At 46.6% G+C, this 27,435-nt stretch overlaps 9 protein-coding genes across 9 annotated transcripts; 5 read left to right on the top strand and 4 right to left on the bottom strand.

Annotated features, from left to right (window-relative positions):
- Positions 1-611: 611 nt before the first annotated feature.
- ARB_01296 (uncharacterized protein) lies at positions 612-3,049 on the top strand (the record flags this gene model as incomplete). Its single annotated transcript, XM_003012291.1, has 3 exons — positions 612-1,488; positions 1,558-2,918; positions 2,993-3,049. The coding sequence occupies 3 exons, from the start codon at positions 612-614 to the stop codon at positions 3,047-3,049; spliced, it is 2,295 nt and encodes a 764-aa protein (XP_003012337.1).
- Positions 3,050-3,378: 329 nt separating this feature from the next.
- ARB_01295 (uncharacterized protein) lies at positions 3,379-5,120 on the bottom strand (the record flags this gene model as incomplete). The annotated part of the gene is made up of 3 exons (XM_003012290.1): positions 3,379-4,052; positions 4,160-4,541; positions 4,608-5,120. 3 exons carry the CDS (start codon positions 5,118-5,120, stop codon positions 3,379-3,381), a joined length of 1,569 nt encoding a protein of 522 aa, XP_003012336.1.
- Positions 5,121-8,170: 3,050 nt separating this feature from the next.
- Positions 8,171-9,185, bottom strand: ARB_01294 (uncharacterized protein; the record flags this gene model as incomplete). The annotated part of the gene is made up of 5 exons (XM_003012289.1): positions 8,171-8,328; positions 8,403-8,567; positions 8,637-8,655; positions 8,724-8,847; positions 8,920-9,185. The coding sequence occupies 5 exons, from the start codon at positions 9,183-9,185 to the stop codon at positions 8,171-8,173; spliced, it is 732 nt and encodes a 243-aa protein (XP_003012335.1).
- Positions 9,186-12,407: 3,222 nt separating this feature from the next.
- ARB_01293 (uncharacterized protein) lies at positions 12,408-14,198 on the top strand (the record flags this gene model as incomplete). Its single annotated transcript, XM_003012288.1, has 3 exons — positions 12,408-12,476; positions 12,645-13,906; positions 14,021-14,198. 3 exons carry the CDS (start codon positions 12,408-12,410, stop codon positions 14,196-14,198), a joined length of 1,509 nt encoding a protein of 502 aa, XP_003012334.1.
- A 555-nt stretch (positions 14,199-14,753) lies between these two features.
- On the bottom strand, positions 14,754-17,317 carry ARB_01292 (C6 transcription factor, putative; the record flags this gene model as incomplete). The annotated part of the gene is made up of 2 exons (XM_003012287.1): positions 14,754-16,562; positions 16,676-17,317. 2 exons carry the CDS (start codon positions 17,315-17,317, stop codon positions 14,754-14,756), a joined length of 2,451 nt encoding a protein of 816 aa, XP_003012333.1.
- Positions 17,318-18,761: 1,444 nt separating this feature from the next.
- ARB_01291 (uncharacterized protein) lies at positions 18,762-20,215 on the top strand (the record flags this gene model as incomplete). The annotated part of the gene is made up of 2 exons (XM_003012286.1): positions 18,762-19,128; positions 19,182-20,215. The coding sequence occupies 2 exons, from the start codon at positions 18,762-18,764 to the stop codon at positions 20,213-20,215; spliced, it is 1,401 nt and encodes a 466-aa protein (XP_003012332.1).
- A 1,682-nt stretch (positions 20,216-21,897) lies between these two features.
- On the top strand, positions 21,898-23,151 carry ARB_01290 (uncharacterized protein; the record flags this gene model as incomplete). The annotated part of the gene is made up of 1 exon (XM_003012285.1): positions 21,898-23,151. One exon carries the CDS (start codon positions 21,898-21,900, stop codon positions 23,149-23,151), a length of 1,254 nt encoding a protein of 417 aa, XP_003012331.1.
- Positions 23,152-23,609: 458 nt separating this feature from the next.
- Positions 23,610-25,064, bottom strand: ARB_01289 (uncharacterized protein; the record flags this gene model as incomplete). The annotated part of the gene is made up of 1 exon (XM_003012284.1): positions 23,610-25,064. The coding sequence occupies one exon, from the start codon at positions 25,062-25,064 to the stop codon at positions 23,610-23,612; it is 1,455 nt and encodes a 484-aa protein (XP_003012330.1).
- Positions 25,065-25,848: 784 nt separating this feature from the next.
- On the top strand, positions 25,849-27,219 carry ARB_01288 (uncharacterized protein; the record flags this gene model as incomplete). The annotated part of the gene is made up of 2 exons (XM_003012283.1): positions 25,849-26,548; positions 26,663-27,219. The coding sequence occupies 2 exons, from the start codon at positions 25,849-25,851 to the stop codon at positions 27,217-27,219; spliced, it is 1,257 nt and encodes a 418-aa protein (XP_003012329.1).
- Positions 27,220-27,435: the final 216 nt, after the last annotated feature.

Below are 27,435 nucleotides of genomic sequence, written 5' to 3'. Positions count from 1 at the left end.
TCTCTCCTACTTTTTTTAACTGCACCCAAGGCCTTTCCATCGAACCGGAGTTATACTCGACTCGAAGAGTGATACCAGTATTCGACCGGGAGATGAACCGTGCAGAAACAAGACAAAGGTACGACCCAATGCTCTTTTGATCTTAGATAACCATGCGGGAAGAAAAGAATTAAAAACCTCTCCGCCTCCCTCTCTCCCTTTCTCTTATTCTGCTATTCTGCTGTCATTTTTCCTGTAAGTGTATTTAAGGGACCATCCTGTCTTTATCTTCTTTAGATGTATAGCAATGTCCTCTCGAGGTGTCTCTGTGCCTCCTTGTATCTTGCAACAAACAGCTGTAGCTGTGCAAAAAGCATATTAGGCTCGGCAAAACCATGATCACGTGCCACAATAGTTACCTGGCAATAGCCGATTGGTAAGCGCCCCGTGGGGAGAAAGTGTTATGACGGCATGCGCACGGTGACGAAGCATCTAAAGGATCAGCTTGCAGGCTGCAACATTCTCATCGTTGACATCCTCTCTTCCGTGCACTTATCACCTCGCAACATTTTGGTTGCAATATTTTGTCCTCTTTAGTGGGCATCGTCTGATTTAATTGCCTTTATTAACTAATGGGTGACCATACTAGCAGGCAGTACCGGCACGAGACCACGCCGTTGCTCTATGTTGAAGTAACACGGCCCCCACCACGTTACCCGCATAGAAGAATCCGCCGATTATGTACTACATGTCTAGGTTCAATATTAGCACTGTCAGTCATAGTGCTACTCCTACCTTATGCTCTGCTCCCACGCGGATACGGCTCAATATCCGATCATTTTCCCTGGACATCGAGCAACGGCCTTGATTATGCTTCTCTCCAGCACCTACTGCAGACCGTACCAAGTGCAGACAAAATAAGGGGTTGGAGCCATCATTATACATCTGGGCCCCATCTTGCGGGAAAAAACCTCAGCTTGGCTATTTGGACAAAGGAGAAATGGGAGGAATTTGGTGTCCCAGACGTCCAACTCACGACCTATGAAGTCTACCTGAACTATCCCGTCAGCCATCGATTGGCACTTCTCGAGAGCAAAAACGAGAGTCATGATTTCAAAGTCATGTACGAGGCTTCGTTGGAAGAAGATGAGCTTGATAAAGATACCACTAGCGAGCTAAGAGACAGGATTCCCACGTTCCACGGCTATTCGGCAAGCGGCAATGTTACTGCTCAATACGTTTATGTGAACAATGGAGCTTACGATGATTATGAAGCTCTCCTCAAGGCAAACGTGACTTTGGAAGGAAAAATTGCGCTGGTGAAGTATAGCGGAATCTTGCGTGGACTGAAGGTTAAGCGTGCTCAAGAACTTGGTATGGTCGGAGTCATTACCTATACTGATCCACAGGAAGATGGAGATATGACTGAGTTAAACGGATACAAGGCATATCCTGATGGACCTGCTAGGAACCCAAGTTCTGTACAGAGAGGGAGTGTTGGATTTTTGCGTAAGCGTCTCTCTGATAATCTATATCTTGCAGTGTTGTCAAATCTCTGACTTATGTTTACTCCTAAAGCTGCCGGAGCTGGCGACCCGACGACCCCTGGATACCCCTCCAACCCGGGTTGTCCTAGACAGGATCCTAAAGATTTTCTTCCTTCCATTCCTTCACTGCCAATTTCTTACAAAGACGCCATCCCTCTCTTAAAAGCTCTCAATGGCCATGGACCTAAACCCTCAGAGTTTGGCAAAGAGTGGGAAGGTGGTTTGGTCCATAAAGGTGTTGACTATAACATTGGTCCATCTCCAGAGAACGTCATGATCAATCTCTATAATGAGCAGGAGTATGTAACTACTCCTATATGGAATGTCATTGGTGTTATCAAAGGTTCAATCCCGGATGAGGTTATTGTTCTAGGCAACCACCGGGATGCCTGGATAGCTGGAGGCGCAGCCGATCCCAATAGTGGGTCTGCTGTAATTAATGAAGTCATTCGCAGCTTCGGTGAAGCCCTTAAGGGTGGATGGAAACCTAAAAGAACGATTGTCTTCGCTAGCTGGGATGCCGAAGAGTATGCACTGATTGGATCAACGGAATGGGTCGAAGAAAATATTTCGTGGCTGTCAAGTGCTCACGTTGCATACCTCAATGTTGACGTTTCAACGTCTGGAAAGAAGTTTCAGGTCAATGCTAGCCCCTTGCTCAACAAAGCGATCTATAATGCTGCAGGACTTGTCCTATCTCCAAATCAGACGATTGAAGGGCAGACCATCCTTGACCTCTGGGACGGGGAAATTGGTGTAATGGGAAGTGGAAGTGATTTTACGGCCTTCCAGGATTTTGCTGGAATTCCAAGTCTTGATTTTGCATTTACGACTGGAGCAGGCGATCCAGTTTATCAATACCACTCCAACTATGATAGTTTTGACTGGATGGACCGATTCGGTGATGTTGGCTTCAAATATCACGTTGCAATGGCAAAAATGTGGTCTCTTACAGCCGCGTACCTAGCAGAGAGCCCAATTCTTGCTCTGAATGCCACCGATTATGCTTTTGCATTGAGGAAATACTTGGATTCGGTTAAAGATAAGGTCTCCCCTGATACTATGAGCCAGTTTGACTTCTCTCCCATGGATGATGCGATCTCCGCATTCCACCAAAATGCCGTTAAATTCGATGCTTATGCGGAGTCACTTGCTACAGAGCTTGAGAAAGGTGGCCATTGGTGGAGTAGGCTTATTCTCTATTTCAAAATTCGCTTTGCTAACCAGAAATACAAATATATTGAAAGAAAGTTCCTATATGATAAAGGACTTGATAACAGAAGTTGGTACAGACATGTTATTTTTGCACCAGGACGATGGACTGGATATGCCGGTGCCACGTTCCCGGGCCTAGTTGAAAGTTTTGAAGACAATAACTTAAAGAACGCCGAGGTGAGTTAAGGAACTTGTGGTTTTCACTAATTAAATTTCGTGTCTATTGCTAATAAAATGTTTTATTTGTATAGAAATGGAGGGACATTATTAAATCTAAGATCGACGACGCCACTGAATTGTTGGGATGATATCAGTACTTCCAGTCTTTATATAACTGTCACACTTATATATACATATACATATATATATTTCTATTCCAATACATTTGGTAACTGGAAATTTTCGTTATCATTTCTATGGCCTTTATCTATATGTTTAGCAGATAGAAAGGATGTAAAAGGTCGCCTGAACACATTATGCATCGTGAGAAACGTAAAACCGGAATATTGCTTGCATATTTGAATCAATTTTCGGAAAGGTTTTCCTGTAGGAAAAGGGGAAATACCGGAATGGTAACTCTTTTGGAATTGAGATATGTCTGAGTCCGTATATAGCGTTGTTTGTATTCGTAACGAGATTAGGAGCTGGATGGTGCTGACAAGGCGGGCTCATCGCCGGCGGCTTTACCGTCTGAATTGCTAGCTTCTATTGGGCCAGCTGTGTTTTCAGGTCGCACATTACCTACCTCTAGAAGGGGTGGGCTATCCTGTTCCGCATCACCAACCACAACGACTGTGTCTTGATTATCTTGCTCTTCTGTATCACCAGCGAAGCCGTCTGTTTCAATGATCCAAAAAGCTGGGAGCGCGCTGATAGCTGCTATGAACGCCAGGGTCCACCAAGGTATTATCATGTATCCTGCTTTGACGCCAATGGAGAATATGGCCCCCAGTGCAGCCGGACCAATGGCCCTGCCTATAGCAGAAGCGCTCGTTGCGACTCCATTCAAGGTTCCAAGGACAGAAACACTTGAAGCGGAATTTGTAAGAAGGATGATGGATGATGGGAACGCAAAAACCACAGCACTCAGCTTGATTGCCATCAGGATTACTGTTGCAAGCTGACGAGTGCTACCTGTGGGGAAGAGGGCGAGAAAAGGCGTAAGGAAGTAAAGAACTGGAAACATGAGAGCTGATACTTTAAAGCAACGTAGGACCCCGAAGCGTTTGGCTGTTGGGGGGAAAATGAAAAATTGAACAATCATTCCTACTACTCCATTGAGGGTAAACAAAATACCAATGGCCTGTGAGTCTTTAATTTAAAAGGTCATTTAGCTCATGTTCTCAAGATAAATAGTTAAAAAAAAAAAAAATCTGAAAATGGAGATATCAGGACAGAGGTTGGTGACGATCACATACCTATACCAAACCCAGAGGAGAACTTGAACGGAAGTTTCACATCCGGGTTATTTTCCAGTTTCTGCCTTGGATGGTTTAAAAACACGGGCAGCACAGAGTCGAAAGCAACACTATGGAGCCCTAACGAAGCATATATTGAGAGAATTATCACAGACTGGAAGGTTAAAACCTCCGTCCACTTAGCAGAGGTATTCGGCCGTTTTTGTTCCTTGCTTGCGGCCGATACAGGTATCCGACGATCACCAAGAAGGGGAGTGGATTCGTCGTCTCCATGCCCAGGATTCTTTACCGGCTTTCTTCTGCAGCGGCAGCACACGCTAGTTAGCATTTCACCAAGGATGAGACCATAGTCTCGCTCGTTCTTTTTGAATGATAGAGTTTCCTAGCGAAGAAGTAAGTACAGCAGCCATAAACTTGTTTTCGTTGACATTCCGAGAATGAGCTTCACCTTCAAGAATAGAAAACCCGTGATAATTCCGATAATAAAGAAGCCTCCTGAAAGTATATTTGGCAGGGCAAATGGGTACGTCTTGAAAAAATGACTATTTCTGAAAATTTCTGGGTATTTCTTTACCGGATTCACAAGAGCTCCTCCGAACGCAGGGCCAAATATGCTCCCAATAGTCCATACTAGGGGCATTAAACTGAAGGCCCGAGGTTGAAGTTCACGCTCGGGTACAAGCTCGGCCACGACGGTTCGAATAATCCCAACATTCCCACTGCTGAACCCAAGACAAGCGCGCGCTAACACAGCCATGGGTAGCGAAGTTGAGACTCCGAAGAGAAGGGTAAAAAACATCGTAATAGAGAGACACGTTAATATTACGGGTTTGCGCCCAATTCGGTCAGATAAATTTCCCCAGGGAACAGCAGTGATGCATTGGCAAAGGGCAAATATGGCAGATAGGACGCCAACCCATTTTGCAACATCTCTCTCGACAACACCAAATGTCCGGACCATTTCAGGCTAATGTAACCCGTTAGTAATTGTGCACAGGGGTCAACAGATGTCACACGATATAACACCGATAGACCTGATGTAAACTAGAGACAAAATGGAGTATCATACTAGGTATGGAAAGACGGATGTAAAGACAACTATATAGTGAAATTTCGCATATCAGCGTCATTTTTATGAGGTTTGAATGACTTGAATTGGAGGATACGGGGATATACCGGGTTCAGCAAATCGACAAACAGCTAATATTAAAAGGAGTAATGCCATCGTGGTTAGCCAGGAATGATATTTCAAAAAGTATATGCGCTCGGGGTGGAAAGCGTGAACATTGGGCCTACCCAGTATCACAAACTGCTGTACAGGCAGCTTAGGTGCTGGCTTCGCCATGACGACGATTTAAAGAGCTCCAGGATAGATATAAGCCCACCTCCCCGGAGCTGGGCCGTGAAGAAAACAGACTCGGCTATGCAATGAGGTCGCTCTGGTTCTTGTCTATGCTCGCAAGTGGTCCTTTTTCGAGGATAAATGGAGTCAGGAGGCTATTAAGTAAATCCCGGTCAAACGATTGCGAAAGCGAAGAGCCTTGTTATATGTAAGGAGTTGTCACAAGAATTAAAAAGCCTTCACAGTCACGCTCAGGTCTGTCACAAATTTCAACCGGCTCACGTCTCTCCGCTAGTTGCTGGGATAACCGACCTGACTCAGCCTTGACATGGGGGGGGGGATTCGGGGGAAGTGTCGGTATATCCACAACGAAGAAAGCTTTGGAGGTGGCTTGGAGCTTAAACTTCTCCACCATGAAACTTGACTCCCCTTGAAGTTCTAGAGAGAGAGCCTATCCTCTGCGTCCTTGCACGAAATCGCAATATGGCGCAAGTGCTTGCACAGTCCTTATAGCCTCATCATCTCGTAGCTAACTAGTTAACTCATCAAAACCTGCGGTGGACATCCGCAACAACAGATGGCGGACGACTCGTAAAGAACAACAGAATTCTCGTTGGGCATGGACTCTCAGCTGGAGTATTGCTTATGCATAGATTAGTAAATCAGATCAAGGTGATTGGCACAGAGAGTTTTCCGGAGCGCATAATTGCTGCGAGTTTGCGGACGCTTCGGGGGGTCTTTGGCCGGGTACGAACTAGTAGCGAGTTAACTCGCAACTAGCCCCTTGTCTGAGGACCCAAATCGTGTCTAGAACTGCGATACTCCGTATGCTATGTTTACTTTCAATCACTCAACACAAGCGACGGTATAATAAACATCCAGAGCGGCTTTTTAGCCGCTGGAGCTGCTCGATATCAAAACAATCGCGACTCCAAGTGTTACTCCTCGAACGATGGAGGGACGTCTTTATTTTCCTGATTTGGCCTGGACCTTCCAATTCTGTTTCGGCGACTTTCGGCCCGACAGTCTGTTCACGTGATTAGGTGCCTATTTAGATGACATAAGCAGCGCCCCGACCAAAAAAAAAAAAAAAAATTAAAAAAAAAAAACAACAAACAACAGGATAACATCAAAAAAGACTTGACGACAAGGTGAAGACTGTGAACAGGGGCTTATAAGTACTCCGTACGCCATGAAGAGCGATCTTCGCAGGGTTTCTTATTACGTGCAGAAAGGCCCTGATGCAAATCTGACCTTGACTGGGAAGCTTTCATTTCATCGTGTTGCTGCAGCAAGAGTGAAACTGCCAGCTGATACCCAACATTGGTACTAAGGATGGTGCCCTCGTATCGACCAATACGGCGTGCATCCATCGATTCCGAGTACGGAGATGGTTACGAAGTTTAAAAGCAGTGAGAACATTTCCTCCTCTGCTTCCCGATGGATACAACAATGAGTTGAAAGATAGGGGTGTGAAAATAGCATCTCCATTGAGATGTTGTTACAGCGTACGCACCGGGCATATAAAGACCCCAGCTTCCTCAAATCTCAGCCTTAGCCGAGAAGGTTACTGCTATCTGATCTGTGCGGTCGAAACCTAAAGAGCCATATGTTTACATGCGCAACTCGACAGTGGGTACGAAAAAGGACATTTCGAGTCAAGTACTTCGACTGTTCTGGGTGGTCGCAGCGAGAGTTTGCTAGTACCATGAAATACGCATTATTATTGAGATGAGTGGCCATCAATGTGCCATGTATAATCTTGATACTTCAATGCAGTGCCATATTAAGCATGTATGATTGCGTCAACAAGAAGACCAGCACCAACACCAGCGCCGGCTCTCATGCGGTTGCAAATTCAACACACGGGGATTTGGAGAAACATGGAAAATGAACAAGGAACAAGGACGAGGGAAAAAAGAAAAGCGAACAACAAATAAAAACAAAACATGCCTATTTATTTGAATCAGAAGCCCGAGTACAACGCACGCTCACTTAAATCTCCCTGACTCCACGCTATTATAATTGAACAACAATTTTGTCTCCCTGGAAAGCAGATTTGCAGAGGTATCTCGGTGAGTATTGGCTGTTGTCACGTTTGTTAAGTTAGCTAGTCTCCTTGACCATATTCGTTGGGTTGACCATACTGGAAATATATGCACCCTGCAGCTTGATCTTTGCACTGCTCAATATAGGTGTCTAAATCTTCTTTCGCTTTACCCTCGAGCTTGGGGAGGCGGGCCCCTGCTGCATTCACAATCCGATAAGATTCCTCTATCAAACCAACCGTGTAGTCCACTGCGGCCTGGACACTCATGCCCTTGTGGACCAAAAGTAGGGGAATTATGTTATCGAACTGGCAGTCTTTCTAAATATTCGCCGACAATGCAGTTAGCCACTGAGCCCTGTTGCTATCCTCTTCGGGACTACTTACAATCTCTTTCTTGACTGAAAATATGTCGTTCATTCTTCACGTTACCGTCACTATCGGTCAGCATTGCCCCATTACCACGGGACGTCGATACCCACAAGCATATGATTCGGACAATATGATATCGTATTGTCTTCACAGACTCATGCCTTAGCACCTCGGCGGATACCTCGATGTCGGCGGCGTAACTATATTTCATATTAGCTGCGGTTGCCATTTGCATACTACGGCATCTGACTTACGGTATCAAGTCAAGTGTTGGATAGACCCCGATATTGATTATCCTTCCTTCAATGTATTCATCCAGTGACGGTAAGTATTTCTCTCGCTGTTTGCTAACTTCCATTAAGCAGTCGATATATTCAACTGTCGTCTTTTGAAACTGGAACTTGGATTCTGGAAGGACATACCAATATTAGCCTTGCACATTATCTTCAGTCTCAGTGGAAGCATTAATGGTCTATACTTACCGTTTGACCACCCCACAGCAAGCTTGGGACCAACGGTACGGTAGATGATGCAGCTTGGGAGAACATATGGCTCTGGGCCGCTACGACTCGGGTCAAGCCAGTATTTCACGAAAGCAGCGGGATCCTGCTTCACAAATTCTTCTGATGTGAGAAAACTGTCCACATCTAACGGTAGGACTTGTTAGTATATGTTTGTGATTCGTTTTTACCCGGCTAGAGGGCTATGGTGATTACCATCGTCAAAGGCAAAGAACTAATAAAACAGGGATTAGTGGCGGTTCCTTTGCACTCGAAGTATTCTTTTAAGACATCAATACATACCCATGCCATCTTCTCGAAGAGAACTTGCAATTTTTCTTCCGTTGTTCGAGGGAAAAAGCAAGCAATGCATAAACTCAAGTCAACCTTGACTGCCATCTCTCGCAAGTTGTGTCTTTCGATCCATCTTCATATCGAGAAAGTTGTCAGACTGGTGTCTCTAAGAGTATTCAATGCGGCATGGACGGACTCAACTTACTTTTTCAAGAATTCTCCCTCCTCAGCTTTTATCTTGTCATACGCCGGGTTGACTCCCATATACCATCCTTTAAGGACTTCCTCAAGGTGAGGGATTGTATATGAACTTCCTTTGAGGAGTTTTATTATATTTTCCTGCTGAATTTGGTAGTCATCCTTCTTGGGGCTGCTTGCAGGCGATTGAAGGAGTGCAGACAGTCCCCGGATTTTTGAATGTGGTGCTGTTATGGCAGATACAAGCCATCGAAAAATAGCTGGGAACGACATGATGGGAGCAATTATCAGAACAGTGGATGATGGAATTTTATATCGATACTACGTCTTCCCATAAGTCAGGTCGGACGTGGAGTTTATATAAAGTATGAGCAAGTACTACCCCCTTTCCCCGCTGGGCGATTTCGTTTCATTCATTTTCAGTCCAGTTTTTAAACTTTAAGATGATGAATGTATTTTAGGACACTCGGTCCTTGGAGAATTTGAAAAAAAAGCGCCTTCAACTTCACGCGGACAGCAAACGAAGCGCTGAAAATAACAAATCTGCCCTACGTGGCCCACAACCTGTGGGCCTCTTCCATCCTATGACCATGGTTCCAATTGTGCTGGGGATGGCGTCTCCGCACATGTTCTTGCAAGTTCAACCGTGCGAGCAACGATCATGTCAATAACATTTTCACTGGCCTCCTTGTTCCGTGCAGCTGACAAACACGAAAGTTTACAACCGAACCATCGACACCTGAATTTACCATGATTGCGCTTGATTACCCATACGCTTTGTAGATACGGCCATTCGCCCGTATTCTCGACTTCTGAGGAGATTGCTTGACTCCCCGTCCTTGCCAGATTGCCAGGAAAGGACTAGCCTTGGGCTATAAACATCCTTCTTGTTCCCAGGAAAACGAAGATCCTGACAGCACATCCCTTTTTTATCACAATCCTCAAGCCATTCCGCTTACGAGGCCCCGCAGCTGAAGTTTAGCGTGCCGAGAACTGGCAATATGAGACCCACGAGCCCGGACGGAGTACGGCGGACGTTTCGTTCGCTCTTGCTGGAAGACGTTTAGGCCCTCTGAAGAACGAACTCCAGGGAGGCTCGAGATTTGACCTTCATTACGCCATGGCAACACTGAAAACCCAACACGATATGTATTGTGCCACAACAGAAAGTTTTAGATATGTAAACAGTTGCTCCATATATATGATAAGAATCTCCGGTATGACTCTATTACACTGGAACGGAAAGAAGACATCAGTTAAGGTGGCTGAGCCCGTGTGGCCATCTCCGTTTACAACCCTTCATTATTGCGATACAGGCTTATCAAGGGCGAAAATCAGTCTTCAATTGGAGGCAAGGATCAGCTACACTGCCAGATTCACAGACCGGTTTGCGCGCTGTGCCTGTTGAAGATGGTTGAGGTTGCCAGTCAGTCTTAAGCTAGCTATAAACCCGCGCTGGTGGATGCTGGGACGGAGTGAGCCTTCGCCAACAGGCCGAAACTCTGGGGACATTGAGGAACCGGCTGCATGTTTCCTTTCTAAGTTTACAAGTGCGTATAACTACTCCCGTACTCCGGACACGGTAACGGAGATGGTTGAAAGTGGGCCAAGGTTACTCTCCAGAGTTTGATATATGTCCAATTTATAAACGACGATCCTGTCTTGACGACAAACTCCAGCAACTTTACACAAACTATGAAGTATAAAAGGGAAAAAAAAAGAATTCCACAACCCTGAAAACGCTGGACGCTGCGGTTGGACAGACGCCATGTTTTGATCCCCGGCAAGAGACCAAAGCAACTTTACGTGAAAGATTAAATTTGACCTCTTCCAACGAGATCGCTTGACCCCGGTCAATATCACACTCAATTAACCCTCTTGGACAACGGGCTGGTTACTAAACCCCGTATTTGGAAGCAACTCCTGGTCTTGAGTAAATATGCATCCAATAGGCTGCGTATTTCGTTTCGGTTTTCGGTAACCGGAGATACCTGATGACTGCCGCGCCATGGAGGGAGCCCATCCCATGCAGCATGCAACGAGCAAGCAAGGATAGAAAATGTCGTCTGAAGGCAAAAAGAAAATAAAACTTCAACGAAGTTGGGCTCCCTGAACCAATGACTACGCCACAGCATATTCAGATGAGTAAATGACAAGCAGAAGGCGATCTCGGGTTTTCCGAACCTTTATATTTTCTTTTTCTTTTTCTTTTCCCTTTCCTTTTTCCACTTTTTTTTTTTTTTTTTTTTTTTCTTTTCTTTTCTTTTCTTTTCCCCCTTCCCTCTCTCATTACTATTTTCTCCCCATTTCTTTTCCCCCATAGTTAATTTTACATATGAAACCTCCACTTTGGTGATCGCACGATTCTGTAACCGTGTGACCACCCTGCCGGCATTCTGCGTCAAAGTGGGTTATATTCTGATATTTTATCTTCATGTTATTCCTCTTAGCTAAAGGTAATGCAAGTCATCCCAGAGTTCAGAGTTTCCCCTTTTCCCATGGGCATACTAACTCCAGTTCTCAGGGGTGAAAGAAAAAAAAAGGGGTAATCCTAACACTGTGAGGCTGTTCCGGTGCTTTGGCGACAGGCTGAAGAATTCGGGCCCGGCGAAACGGTAGAATATCTACGGCTGCGCGGGGGTAAATCTTCCCAGCTCTCTGGTCGGAGCCAGAAGCATGGGATCGTTATACTTTCGAGAAGGGGGGTTGGGTTGGACATGGAACCTTTCGATCACCGGCAGGCAAGTGTTCATATGTAACTAAACAGTGAGTAAGCTAACTAGCTTCGGCGCAGGCATGTGTTGTCCAAGACGGGGCCACGGGATGACCAGTTAAACGAGCTGGCGTGCAGCGGCCGTCGTGTCTGTCATGCCTTGTCACTCGATGTTTAGTTATGTACCTCCATCCTCCGTGCATACTTTCCACCAATGCAGTCGAGGTTTCGACCAGCCAATATCTTTCGTGACGCTCCAGTGGCCATTCTCGGCCCAAGCGGGATGTGCTCCGGTCAGCAGCAGGTTCGAACTTGTATATGCAATAATATCATACTCCGTACTTACATCATATATTGCATGCCGGATATCAAGGTATTAGAATAAGTCACCTATCGTATATATGTCACCTTTTCCCCCCTTTTTTCGCTTTTTATTACTTCATTCTATTTTCATTCTCATTGTGCCTTGTGAAAAAAGGTTTTTTTTTTTTTTTTATTTTTTTTATTTTTTTTTTTTTTTTTTGTTTTGCTCCTCGCATGCAGAGAAGAACTGATAACCTGGCAATAAGATCGCTCAAAGGCATAGTTAAAGTATATAGTCCTCTCCTGGCTCTTATTTGATATCGGGCTGTCGCATCAATCGCTCCTCTTGTTCTGCCCTTGAGATCAAGTCGGACAGACCCCTCTCTCCTGGAGAAGTTGTGATATAAAATCTCCCCTGCCGTAAGGCTCTAGTTCCTAGGGAAACCGCAGCATCCAAGCAAGCAACCCTTTATTGTACAATGATGGCGACGCTCGCCCCCCTTGCCAGTTCGCCTACTATCATTGCAGCCGGAGGGCTCGTCATTCTGGTACGTCGACATCACTATCCTCCCCTTTTATCTACTAGTATTTATTTACCTTTATTTTATTTTATTTTTTCCCATTACCCACGCTGCACGTCATCATAATCATCCGCTTCGGCTGGCTAATTTAGACTGCTCCCCCCCCGGGTGGGGAAAGGGGCTGCCTATAACTAGTATATCCTGGGAACAGCGATATATAACTTGTTCTTCCACCCGCTCCGGAAATTTCCAGGGCCCAAACATTTAGCGCTGTCCCGACTCCCAGTTACCTGGGCCACACTCCGCGGACAGCGGGCGCAGTTTCGGCTTAATCTGCACCGCAAATACGGCGACGTGGTGCGCATTGCCAGCGATGAGCTAAGCTTCGCCCATGCGCAGGGCTGGAAGGAGATCTATGGCACCAGCGCAAATGCCAGGGGCACCCGCGCCATTCGTGGTGTCGAAGAGGAGGGTGGTGCCAATTCCGTCGTGACTGCGAACGGCGACGTCCATACACGGCAGAAGAGGCTGATGACCATTGCATTCTCGGAAAAGAACCTGAAAGAAAACGAAGCAACGTTCGTCAAATATGCGGACAAGCTTGTGCAACGCATGGAAGAATCCAAGGGGAGCCCCATGAACATGTCAGACTGGTACAATTTCACGACCTTCGATGTCATCGGCAAGCTGCTCTTTGACGAGTCTCTGGGCCTGCTGGAAAATTCCAGATACATCCCCTGGGTCGAATCTGTCCAACAGTTCCTGAAAGCATTTGCGATCATAGTCGTACTGAACGAGTACCTGCTTTTCCGGGTGATTTGGAACATGGTGCCACACAGCGTTTTGAGTCGCCAACGACAGAAATTTCTCAATTACACGTCCGATAAGCTCGCAAGATACTTTGAGCGGATTAAGGCGGAAAAAGGCAGACATAGCATTCTCGGCAAGCTGCTTGAAGGCGGCGTCACAATTCCAGAGCTGCAGCAAAATTCTCCGATCCTTGTTTTTGGAGGGAGCGAGACTGCCGCTACAGTGTTGCGTTGCATGACCTTTCTTTTGTTCAAGAACCCCCGTTGCATGGAAAAACTGGTCGAAGAGATTCGCACCAGGTTTTCTAGCTCCGAGGAGATCACATACGATGCTTTGTTAGGGATGGACTATCTCTCTGCCTGCGTCGAGGAGTCTATTCGTATGTACACTCCATGCACGAATGGGCTACCCCGTGTGGTGGAAGAAGGCGGATCGATGATATGTGGTGAGATGATCCCTGCCGGGACTCTGATATCAGTTGCCGGGTTCTCGCTACTTCGTTCCCCTAACTACTATCATTTGCCCGATTCGTTCATCCCGGAGCGCTGGCTTCCTGATGCTCAAAAGCTGGATCCGGGATTTGCAAAGGATGATAGAAACGCTTTCCAGCCGTTCTCGTACGGAGCACACAATTGCCCCGGTAAAAAGTAAGTATCCCTTCCCCACCCCACCCAAGACAGCATGCATTGTACTCAAAAATCAGTGACATGTACACGAAAAATATGTGTCTTACTTAACTTTTGCTAACGGAATTGATCTAGGATGGGATATTATGAGATTCGCCTTATAATGTCCAAAGTGCTTTGGCATTTTGACCTAGAGCTTGTCCCCAAGGATGGCGGTGCATTGGACAACTGGGACCATATCGACAACTACCAGACGTATGTCAAGGCACCTCTATGGGTCAAAGCAACTCCCGTTAAGCAGGGAAGGGCTTAAGCTCTGGTATTACAGCCAATTTCTTTCCTTCTTTCCTTCTTTTCTTTTCGTTCGTTCGTTCTTCCTTCCTTTGTTTCTCTCTCTCTCTCTCTCTTTCTTTCTTTTTTTTTTTTTTTAGATTCTGATGTATTGGTACTGTCGTTCGTCATTGGCGGTCTGTTATACAGACTTGACTTGTTTGCTGTCAATAATGAAACGCTAGATTTGGACAGCTTTTTAATAACATGTTATGATGATTTCACGGCAATCATCTCTGGGATACTGAAGTTGCCGGAATCGGTGGGCAATTCTGCCAAATAACACTGGAACGCTATAGATCCGAACTTGGGGGGTATAAGAAGAACTTGCTATAATGAAAAAATGCCTTGTCTGGCAAGCGAGTGTCAAGGTAGTCACCGGCATTCAATGCATGCGGATTAATTAATAACATTGGTCATATGAGCAGGCCACCATGCCATTCAATAACATTATGATATAACGTGTTTCGGTATTATAAGACGAGGGTAACGAGTAGAAAAGCAAGGAATTCAAGCCAGCTAGTGATAGTGGATGGTACTATTCAAACCAATCAGGGATCACTACTTCCCCGGTGAGCGCAGAAGTATTCGCTTGGCCACCTTGGGCGACATCCAGCTGGAATTCACGTACCAATTGGTCCCAATCTGACCAAGATGGGGAAGCAGATGACAAGATGCTAGTATCGACCTGCGTGATCGCCGCCGGATCTACCCACTGGGTTTCTAGAGCGGTGCCCAATTGTGGTATGGTAGTAAGGTTATAGTTCTGGTTAAGAGTAGTATTGTCGATGTGCATGTCTGAACTTAAATTGGAATAGCTGGTTGGTTCACGCAGGTAATGTGGTGGTGAGGAGGAGGAGGTCAGGTATGTACTAGAAGGGTCTGTGGACGGAGTAGCTGCACATGAGCCTGGGATATCAAGGTCTTGTTTTCCGCGCTGCAGAGTAAGCTGGTGAAGTTGCTTTTCTCGGAATTTCACCGCTCTTGCCATCAGCTTGCGAATGGCTGGCCAGAGCATACCGTTCTTTTTCTCAGAGTGCATATTCCAAGCCTCGTAAACAGAATTGATTGCTCTCCACGCACGGTCAACTCCAGGGCAGAGTGGCCTGACGCACAGCTCGGACAGGAGAAATGCAACTGCATGCCACTGCATGTGTGTCCTGAAAAGCCAGCCCCACTTCGCCGTATTAACATTCGTTTCTAAAAGTCGAGAAAATTCAAGGATTTCCACGGATGTCATCAGAAGCCGGTCATGGGTTTCTTTGGCTATCGGGTTGCGTTGAGATTTCTGAACCATTGGTTGGTGTATCATAAGCCATAATTTTGCAATCACCAGCCGGGAAACAGTGGCGCAGACCCAGTGGATAGGGATAGTCATATCACAGTGCCGAACAAATCGCGTCTCAAGGTTAGAACTGAGCTTGTCAATTAGTTCTTCTCTCTCAGCCATGGAGTAGCGAGAAACCTGTAGCCTGCAAGAAGAACTGGGTGGGATGAAGCTCAGCCTCTTGTTGACGACAGCAATCTCACACCGAATCAGAAAGAATGATGTTTCGACGCAGCCTTCTTTCTCTTCTGGGAAATCCACGGAATCGGGAGAAATGTCGTCATCATTAATGTTCAAGGGCATGCGGGTGTCATATGAAGATTCGTATATGAATGGGTCACAGCCATAATCTTCAGATGCCCGGAAATCAAGAATGCAAATATGCCACCATAAACGTCTGCGCATTTCTGTTTCAAAGGGTGATAGGTTGAAATTAGTTCCATCGCGCTGAAGGCCTAAACCCTGGGCGATACGATAGGCGATGGATATCATCGACCACACGTAACGAGTATCATCGTGTTGTCTCACACATAGCAAGAATAAAACTAATCCTTGAAGCAAAGTAAAACTCCCAGAGTGTAAGATTTTTGCCCGACCTAGTGCTTGCTCAACGGCAAAGCGATAACGGCCCAGGACAATGTCTCGGGGCTCTCCTAGACGAGCAAGACATTCTGCAGCACTCATAGACGCAGCACTTGTGTAGTATATCGTTAGCATCATTACCTCTGTGTTTTTGTCCAACGAATCAAGGTTCTTAGTACCATGATAAAGCGCCGGTTTTAAAGTAGGAGTATGGAAAATAGGGACCATAGGAGCAATATTTTGAATGTAAGTCTCCCAAAGAATGTCCACTTGGTTGGGTGGAGGATGAAAATCCCGAAGGCTTTGTGCGAGTGATGAAAAACCGAATAAGAACCCATCATGATTCACACCGTAGGACTCATCAAAGGCAGACTCTTCAACCGTATCATTTTCATTGTCTGATGAAAGGGGATCAAGTATGCTTTTTAAATCATCCACCTTGGGACAAGTCAGTATTTGTACAGTTAATATTTGTAAAAAGTGGGTTGCCATGGAAAAAGGAGATATAAACGCACCGTTTTCCCAAAGGTAGTCCAAAATCGATGACTAACATATTGGCTACCTCCCTCTTCGACCATTAATTTGCCCATATTCTCCTCGATTTCACTCGTATCAGGGACCTCGCTCTTGATTGTAGCATCCTGTTGTACTGCATCTGAGGTATTTGCATAATTTCCTGGTTGTTCGATAGCGCTGTTTTGGTGGAGAGTGGGCTTTTTCAATGATAATGATGATGGATTTCCATTTATTGCGTCTGGCCCTCCGAGGTTCTTTACAATATTCTCCAAAGTTCGTAAGCGCGCCAGCAATTCTGTATCTCGGGGCTTTTTTGACTTCCTTGGGGCTCTTCCAGGGCTAGGATACACACATTCGATTTTTGCCTTGATGCAGTTGGAGCATGGGTGGTGTTTGTTGCAGCGGACCTTTCTGCGGCGACATGTTACGCAGCTTCTTGGGTTGGGTGACGCCTCTGGAGGAGGGGCCGCTGTAGCAGCCTGGAGGAATGCTGGAGAAGTCGAGTCACTGGCGGATTCGTTCTGCTGGAGCTGCGAACCACTCTTCGTTACAACATCTGCTTCCGGTGAGGTTAGTGCGGTTTCTGATGCATATGTGTTAGGCGCCAACTGCTGTGAGACCGGTGCACTCCCTCCAACGTTCTTCTCCCATTGTTTCGGAGTCTCTGGCTGGGCCATGCTGGTCAGATGATGGGCCCCTCGGCGTATTGAGATGTTATGGCGGAACCGTTGTCGGCAGTAGGCCCTCCTGGTGATGTGGGGGTGCAGACTGGGGTCAAGCTAGCAGTCGTCTTTTCCGTCCGGTCCTGCTGCTTCCAAGGTTTGGACGTTCCGTTGGCGCGCACAGGAACAAAATTAAGCGCTCTGATTCGCGCTTCGCCGGCCGCGGCTGTTCCCGCAACGTCAAGGCAAGATTCGAAGCTTAATTTATCGTCAACCGAACTTCTTCGCTTCTCTCTTGAGTGCTCCAGGCCAGCGCTGGATGTTGTTCTGCTTGCCTTTGAGAAGGTCAATGCGACTGTCGTATTCTCTTCAAGGTATGGAGTTCTCCATAAGCGGGTGACGAATGCATGCGATAAAGAACCGACTAACCAGTCAATTAGTCAACTAGTTAACAGGCTAGCAGGCGAACTACTGGGCTAACTAGCCCGGCTCGCGCGTCCATGCATGCTCCAACGTCGATCTTGCGTCGGTATGAGAAACAAAACAACAGTGCCATGCGGCAGAAATGGTGATTACACAACACATCATTGTGATACACTCAACGGCTGATGCTAGGCAAGATATGGTTTTGGGGGAAGAAGAAACATGATTGATATGGGTGTGGCCCATTCTTTCAATCAATTGGCACCTCCTTTCAAACCTACCGTCACCACTGGTTCAACTCGGCCTATCATGCTCTTCTTTAACCTCCGGACCTGACATTTATAGCTGCGGCCGTAATGAGCCAGGCTTACCAAGCTAATTTTCTTCCTTGTCGCCCTGCATTGTACTACCCACCGCATAGTATACTTTTGTAGCATGCTATGTTTTCTAAAACCGGAACCAATTAGCTATGGACGTCACTGACAAATATTGCATATTGTAGCAACCTTAGCGGCTAACATCAAGCATAAGAAAGGCATTCAGTTGTCTTTATTTTGCAGCTCACAGTTGCTGCGCCGCATAATTTGAATACCTCATTATGATGGTGAAACTGCATAATAGTGATGCAGAGTACATCTTATCACCTTGGCATCAGTTCTTGCCTTGCTATCCGATTTTTTTAATAGTATACATTGGTTGAGGTATCGCGCGTATCTTTGTTGGCCAACAAAAACTAGCAGAATTGGAATGCTTACCCATTTCAACGGCGAACTGAAAGGCATTTGACTTTCCGTGGATGTTGGGAGAAACCGCTTGAAAACTCAAATATAAACTACTTAAGATAACCCAAAGGTCCAGACCCATATCTGGAGTTTGGTAATGAACCTTCCCAAACTTCACAACATTGATTACGCTCGGAGATATACTGCAGGCTCATTGAACATACCCAGGTTAATCGGGGCTCACAATTTTCACCAAATTACGAGTACTTGCTCTCTAAAGAACAAGTTTACGTCTCATGTCCAACTCAAACAGGATGGCTGCAGTTTATTTGCCGTCTATGAAAACTAGGAAGAGAAATGCCTGTGACAAATGTCATAACCTAAAGAGCAAATGTTTGAGGACCTCAGAGGATAATGAATGCAAGCGATGTGCAAGACTTGGATTGGACTGTGTGTACAGTGCACCCTTGCCCCTTGGCCGGCCGAGAGGAAGAAGACGTCTGAATTCTTCTAACAACACTACCCCATCCGATGATACTAGCTCATATATAGCTTCCTCTGAAGTATCATTGAGTCTAGGTACGCTATCCCTCCTCGTAACTTTCATGCTTGCTAATGAGCTCTTAGGCAGCAATTATACATATCAGAATAGCGGGGGCGGAGAAGCTCAACAGAACTATAGTAAGTGGACCCTTACGATGTTACGCATAACTAAGGTACTGATAACTCTATAGCACCATCATTACACAACTCACTCTCTGACCCAGTTGCATCGAATAATGGGCGTAATTATGTTGCCCCTCCCCCTCGATACTATACAGATCAGGACAACCGGAGTTTGGCCATGGACCTCGTCACGAATAACTTGTCCACCAGTGTCTCAAATAACCAGCAAAATATAACAAACAATCTTCAGTTTCAAGATATTGGCTTCCAAGATATTCAAACACAACTGTCCATCTCCCTCGACCCTGATTTGTCTGCCACAATACCGAATAGCTCCAACAATGAAAGCTATCAAGAAGTATCTTACCGTCGACTTTATCAAATTTACCGTCTTCACACTAGGATTCAGGATCTAGTCGCTTTCTTTTCTTCCCCGTCTACCCAACCTTTAATAAACACAGTGTACCCTAACCGTGATGCAACACTAGCTGAAATTCTCAGTGCTACTGACGAACTTGTCCAAATCATCAGCATGTCCGGATCCGAGATTGATTTCTGCAGTGATGTCTCCCAGGATAGACCATCGCACTGCCAATCATACAACCAGCCGGCCATCGCCTTCCCTTGTCATACCAGCCCAAGTTCTCGACCCTTGAGTTTTCCAATCATTATATCTAGCTACACCAATCTTCTCCAGATATATGAGCCTGTCATTACAGACCTATTCACTTTGATCCAAAGACTATCATCCTCATCCCCAACCCAACAGCAACGATGGCACAACAGTCCTACCGGAGTTTCACTCCAAGCACCAGAAATTCTACCGGGGAGGCTGAGAGTCCTATCCGACACGGAACCAAATGTCTATTTTCTCGCGAGCCTGGTCTCTCAGTCTGTCGAACGACTACGGAATGCAATCTGGAGCTATTTGCGGATGTTGTTCCCAGAACAACGTAGCCAAAATCTCATGTATGCCACTGCTGTGGGTTCACATTCCCAGTTAACGGAGAGGGTACCACCAGACATGCGCTATAGAGAGCAAAGAATCTTAGCGTGGCTTCATGCGGTTAACAACATGCAATCAGAGCTATTATTATGCTAGAGGTAATCAATTTTCCTTTCCTTATGCCTCTATTATTCGACTTACTTTTCGTGTACATTTTGTGAGAAATATTGGATGCAGTGGCACTCCAGGGCGCAGGAACTGAATACCGTTTTATACGTTGGCGTGTTTGATTTATATTGGACAATGTGCGTTGCTATCGAGAGAGACTAGAATTATTTCATGGCTTGAGAGACTAGTGGAATATTCGTACCCGTGTCCAGTATCTTATGATGCACTTAAGGCCACACCGAGATTCCATACAAGATGCACGCCAACCGCTAACTATGGTTTAATACTTACCACACTAGGCTTGGAGTTGTCAGCCTACACGCTTCCCAGCTTCCCAGTTGTAAGAGCTTCTCAGCCAAATGCAGAGTATTTAGGACACATTCATCCCCCCCCACCTTCTTAGTTGAAAGCACAGACTACGGAGTACACCATTTGTGGAATATCAAATGCTGGCCCTCCATGTCTGGGGAAGCTGCATCTTACCTGGAAGGGGATATGGGCTGCATGATGCGCGATTCATGTACTCGACGACACTTAAACTTGGAACAGCCTGGATCTTAGCCAATCCCGTCATGGAATTCGTCTGCTTGGGGCATTACAGAAATAATCCGGAAATCCCAGAGACCCGGAGTTATAGAGCGTCGATAAGGCAGATAACTGACCACCCTTTGAGAAAAGGTAATGAATGAAACAATCGTTCTAAACTTGGGGGTTTCTGTCAACATCTCAATAGGGAGATCCATCATGACTCGAAAAGTGACCGGAATAGGGCCTCAAGGATTCTCCTATGGCGTACAGAGCGCATATTCAATAAAACTAGCCAACTCCAAGGCGCGTAGTTAGGGTAACTAACTACTGGGTAAGCGCCGTTCTGAGGCTTTGTATCCAATATCTCCCAAATCGGTGGCAATTGCAGGACGATTTTCGAGCACATCAATGAAAGACTGGCAGAAATCCTTGTAGTCTTGATAGGAAAAAGGTGAGACAACTGAGAAGATCTTCGCCATCAGGGAGTCAAGGACCAGCCCATACAGAGCGCAGAGTTAGCTGATTAGTTAGTTAGTTATGTGGACTGTCGGCCCCCAAATAACTAAATCAACGCATGTTGACCATTCTTTCAATAATTGTTTAAGACATGGTCCATATCCCTGGGCCTAACTTTTTGCCTGCATCAAATTCCGAGGCCTCGCTACCTGGCTTAGACTATTTATATCCACGGTAAAATACGAACTCCTGAAGATCCACTCCCTTTTTGTTTTTTTTTTTTTTTTTTTTTTGTTCAAAACTAACTAACAAATGCAATGGAATAAAAGGGCTGGGAGTTGACGTAAACATCTGGCGTCTTTGAGATGGGAAATGATGATGCCACCGTCGATTGACTGATTATCCGTATCAATATTTTGTTGCTGATTCGGCGGCAAATCAGAGAACGCCCTCGTAACAGGGTCTTACAGCAAATCCATAACAATTCGAGGGCTTCGTTTTTACACGTCTAAGGTGGTCCAGACGTTATACCGATCTTAAAGGACATGTTTACCTGGTGAGTTGGCTGTCGGGTAATCCTGAATACCTGGGCCGTGATAACTAGGAAGCACAAAGAGAGACATCTAGGGCTCCCAACTTCCAGGGTCTTCGCGGGACAGCACGGCGGACCGGCAGCGTCAAACGCAATGCCTGGATGGTTTCCGACTGAGAGGTTCGATACCGCAGGATGGCGACTGGAAGGCGTCGGCCTTCTCGCCGTGCTTGGGGAGTCGTCTGTGGCTGATCAAGCCCAGCCGCTGACTGCGTCCAAGTTGTCCCTACTGCCGCGTTTGATACCAGCACCGCAGGCCCTGCTTCGTGCAACACGCCCGGTGAGGCTTCCAAGCCCTCCAGCAGTTGTTTGCGGCGTGCATTCAGGGACACTGGTTCATGAGTTGAATTACTTCCCCAATATCATTCATCCAATCGCCGACTTGAAGCCGTACCAAGTGGTTGTGTACGAGATCTCTTGGGCCGAGAAAAGAACCAAGTACGAGAAATCACAGAGCATCAAGCTGGAAAAGCTGATCATGCCCGAAGGCCTACGCTCCAAAAGACCTGTCTCTGTGCCACCTCCGCATAAACATGGAAACAAATATGCAATTACTCCAAATAAGTGGTCGCCTCTAAGCCTGATCACCATCTCGTCCTTCCTGATGACCGCATGCGCCTTTGCTTGGGCGCTAGTCATAAGGGATGGGACGGCAGCAGTTGCAATTTTCCTAATGTCCATGGTGTCGACGCTGAACGGATTTGCTTTTTACTGGAAGCCTCATCTGGCCGTGCGGCCGTCGTCTGCAGTTGTGCCAAGGGGAGACATCATCATACGGACGCGCGAGGGCGCTTTTATTGTCGTGCGATGCACCGAGGAGCTAGCTCGCGAGCTCTATACTGGTACGGAGGAATGCAACTACTCCCTTAGTGAGCAGTGGGCAAGGGTTCTAGTGGGTATCGGAACGTTCCTCATCATGTTTGCCGTCGTGCTACTCGGGAACTGTGAATGGACGATGCAGGCTGTTGTGTCCGCAATTTACATGCTCATGAACGCCATGTACTGGGGATCATCGTTGATGCCTAAGAGTTGGATATGGGATATGTCTCGCTATGATTGGAAAGACGTCACCCCAGACAACGTCAAGGCAGCCCATGAGATTGGCAGCGATGGCGCCCAGCCAAGCTTCACACGGACTCTCTGGTATGCCATCCATGCCACGGAGGAGATTAACTGGGTGATTGTTAGCGGCGCGGTTCCGCAGACCCAAGCGTGGGAGAACTGGCTTGAGCTTGCATATGCAAACCGTACTGATCCAGACTGGGACGCCGTTGGTGAAAAGGATCGGTTGATGGCAGAAGCGCGCCGATCCCAGCTAGTACCGTCTCGTAAGGATCACGACAGTTAATGGCGTTGCGCCTTCTTCGATTTGATATCACCATTTTTGTGTGCCATGGACCCATTATTCCCTATCTTCTCTGCCATTTTCTTTTCTTTTCTTTTCCTATTTTTTTTTTTTTTTAACATATTCCTTTTCCACCGTTTATATGGGGGCTGGCCACGATTTCATGAAGTTTTTCTTTTCCTCTGTATTGCAAATAACTACTCCGTACGGAGTGCTCCCATGCAGGTAAGCCACGGCGTCTCTGTGACCCGTTTTGTCTCAACCTCATGACTTTATTCCATGCAATACATATGAACAGCGTTCAGGAGGGCCGTGCATCAGCTGCCGTTATCATAGCGCTGGTAGAGCAAGATTAGGATTAACCTCCGTAGAGGGCGTTGGTACATCAGCCTTTCGAAAAAGCAGAATGACGGGAATTGGAGATGTACCCGTCGAGATCAAACGTTAAAGATAGTTCTAGTTCATTCATGCCGGTGTAGCCGGGAAATTGGTAATGCATCTAACACAGTTGGATCTAGTCTAAAATTCTCACCTGATACCACCGGCTGAGCAAAGGATAAGTCAACCTCAATAACATTTGAAATTTCTCCCTGCGGGCGTTCTGGTGCTTTGGTTGCAGCTTCGCCGTAGACCCGGGCAAGAAACCGCATCAACGCGCCCACAACATGTATTTTTGTATTTTGTGAGCTGCCGGCACAGCTTCTCAGTGCCTCTGCGATTAGTCCAGGGGAGTAGTACGGCAGGATAGCTGGCTTCATATTCAGGCCATCAGCCCCTAGCCCATCCACTAGGTCTTTTCTTATATTTTCTGGTAAATTGGCGAATGCCTCTGAAAAGCATTTTGCCAAAGATATGTCTGCTACTCGTCCCATTGTCAACAGCCGTAGTAACGCTCGTTCCTCCGGTATGCGAGCCGATAAGCTCCTAAACCCAGTCTCCTCAAGGATCCTTGCACGGCAAGTCAGAACGTGGTCGTACGCCTGGTTCAAAGAGAGGATTCCACTGATGGCTCCAACTAGAGCATCGTATACTGCGAGGTAGCTTCGAAATACTGGCTCAACCATCGCCCCTGCACTTCGAGAGTCTATGTGACCGGCAGCTCCTGCAATATCCAAAAGAACTTCCATATATTTCAGGAAAAATGCCCTCTCTCTGTCACGCATTGCATATATGCTTTCAAGGCTCGCAGGAACGTTCTCTGCCTGAGCCAACTGTGCAAGGTTAAAGCTTGAACCAACCTCGAGTCCCAACATCAGATCTGATCTCAAATCCGGCTGAAGGGTATTGATGGAGGGTATCATCTGAGCATTCGCAGCCGCTAAAAGGACTTCATCATGGTTATCGTACGTCTGACCCGTGGTCTCCGCGACTGAGGCCTGAAGGCTGTCGTCTTTCCCAAGGTCGTTGACCACAATCGCAACGAGAAGAGCGTATATCTCGTATGGATGCGGAAGGCCCCCAGATAAAATGGCATATAGTCTCTCAAACGATTCAAGCTGGAGCCTTCTCTCCGGATGTTGATGATAGGTGAACGAGTCGTAGTCGTTCGACCATAGCCACTTCAAAGCGAGCATTCCAACGAGCGTCCGGTTGACTTCCACGAAGTCTTCGCCAAACAGGAGTTGTGACGGTGTAAGACCATCATAATCGAGATTTCCTAGTGTTTTTGTCCCGGAAGACTCTACAGTGGGCTTTGCACGCTTCAGCCGGTCGAGTTCCCAGTAGAAGGTAGCTCCAAAGAGTTGAACTGCCTGGGTATCACTAAGGGTAGCAAAAGTGCCGTCTTCAATGCTAGCCAGCAGCGCCATATCTTTTCCTGTCTGAGTTCTCTCAGGCTTCTCTCCCTTTCTTGATATTCCAGTACAGCAAATGGAACTGATGGCCCTTCGAAAGACGTTGGTACTGAAATGCGGCATCGTAGCAAGCTATGGATCTATCTTCCTCACAGTTGCCTGTGGAGGAAAAAGCAGAAATTATATCTGGTCCATGGTTAGAGAACAAACAGGCTGCAAGGCGATTCTCACACAGCGCTTCGAGGCCCAGTTTACTCACAAGCCCTTCAGGTTCAGCCTTGAGGCCAGAGATGTTGAACTAGTTAGCGAACTACGCCGCCCAGCAATCTGGAAAGTTGGATCCAACTAAGGAGGCTCAGCCACCCGCAGCAGGCCATTTGTGTACTGAGCCGGCCAGCACAACTTTCGTGGCTGTTCACGGCATCGCTCTCGCTTGCCATCAAGAGGAATTATTCAATGCTCCATACATGGCTAAATATTATTGTGTTGTAGCGAGTCGTCTTTCCCGTCGCTCAATTGGCGCCGCCCGCTGGCAGCACCAACATGCAGCCCCCCCCCCCCCCCCCCCCCCGTTGGTGACAGCGGCTGAGCATCTCCTTTTTTCTATTGCATTTACAACGTACAGCTAGTACCATTTTTGATGATGATAGACAGTATATTTACAACTTGAATTATTGCAATATCTAGTTACAGGCCGTAGGCATTCAAACATACCGACGTCTCGGCGTTATCGATCCCCATATGTTTGTGTGCGTGCGGAAGCTCGTATTCGCTGAGATTAGATTAGATCTTGGTTTCATCAAGGCATTTAAAGGCTTGATAGGGCGTAGATGGAGAATGGTCATGTCAGTGTACATCATCCTCACAAGGCAAAGGGGAGTCTTCGGGCCGTGAAATTATATCTCAGATGGCTGCTTCAAATGCCCGACATGCTCTGGTTCTGGGCGCATCAGGCATATCAGGCTGGTCGTTCATCAACCAGCTACTGCAGGGCTATCCACGAGCCGGCACTTGGAGCCGTATTACCGGAGTGACTCGGAAGCCGATGAGCAGAGAGGAAGTCTCCTTCTGGCCTCAGAGTCATGAAGACCCAGCATTTCGCCTTGTATCTGGCTTCGATATCCACAATGACCAGGAGCAGACATTGATGGCAAAGTTTCAGAAGGAAGTGACAGATATACACACAGTGACACATCTATATTATCTCGGTGCGTGGTGTTTTATCGCATCCTTAACGGGATCAACACTTGCAGGAATACCTAATGTGCTGACATCTTTCGTTGACTTGCCAGTACAAGACCCTCCATCTAATTACGACGATGACGAACCATTTGCAGCAAGCCTCAAATCTCTCCAGAAAACAGTGACGGTGATTGAAAGCCTTGCCCCGAATCTCGAGTTTATTCACCTTCAATACGGCACCTTTATATATGGGGTGTGTTTCACCGAGGAATTTTACCACACTGCTCCTCTTTCGGAGTCGTTGCCCCCATTGCGAAAGCCACTTCTTGACAGGCTTCACTACCCAGTGTGGACAAAATGGATGCACGAATACTCAAGAGACAAGCCATGGAAGTGGTGTGAAACGCGGCCAGATGAAGTTATAGGTATGTTAACCACTTTGGCTTCTCGTCTCTAGAGCCCAATTCCCCTCTTGGACATATGTTGCTGAAAACACTATCGCAAAGGATTCGTTCCACGAATGAACTCGTATAATGCAGTCTACCCCATTGCTATGTTCTTATCATTGTATAGATTTATCAACGGGAAAAGTGCAGCATGTCCGTTTCCTGGTAGCTTCGGAACATGGAAAGCCCTCGCGAGTGATGCCGGAGCTGATATGATCGCAAAGGCCTCTATTCACTTGTCTCTACATCCTAGCCCAGGGATCAAAGGAGAAGGGTTCAACGTAGCATCTTCAGAAACACCGTGGAGCTGGGAGATGAAGTGGCCACCCCTTTGCGAATGGTTTGGGCTCATTGGAGAGCCACCAGTGGATAATGAGAAGAGTAAAACGTCGTCACCAGGACCTGACAGGTATATTCAATCGCATGAGGCGGAATATAAGCGTATGATACAAGAGTACGGTCTAAAGGCTTGGAATGTTGCTTCCCCATCTATGGATGGTTCAGAGAACTGGGGTTTGACCAAGCTAAATTTCGACCGGCACCTCGACCTCCAGAAGTTAAGATCCACTGGCTTCATGGGAGATGAGAGTCCACGAGATACGTGGATTAATGTCCTGGAGTTGATGAGAGCAGCGAGGTTTATTCCATGATTCGGCAGGAATCAGCATAGAGGCAAAGACTTCCCACTTCCCGATTATTGCAAGTATGGATAGGACCTTAGAATTTGAAGGGAGACTTAGAGCTGTCTTCGAGAGAAAATATTGGCAGGACTTAGTAGAACTGTGGAGGGCGCTTCGGTGTACCATGGTCTTTAGGGGTATCTGAATGCTGATGATTTTCATTGGACTGTATGGCATCAAGTTTCG

The sequence above is a fragment of the Trichophyton benhamiae genome, assembly GCF_000151125.1.
Source record: "Trichophyton benhamiae CBS 112371 chromosome Unknown Abenha-G-c-208f01.r1, whole genome shotgun sequence".
NCBI classification, from domain to species: domain Eukaryota; kingdom Fungi; phylum Ascomycota; class Eurotiomycetes; order Onygenales; family Arthrodermataceae; genus Trichophyton; species Trichophyton benhamiae.
The sequence above is the reverse complement of the archived record's forward strand: the minus strand, read 5'-3'. Positions and strand labels throughout refer to the sequence as shown.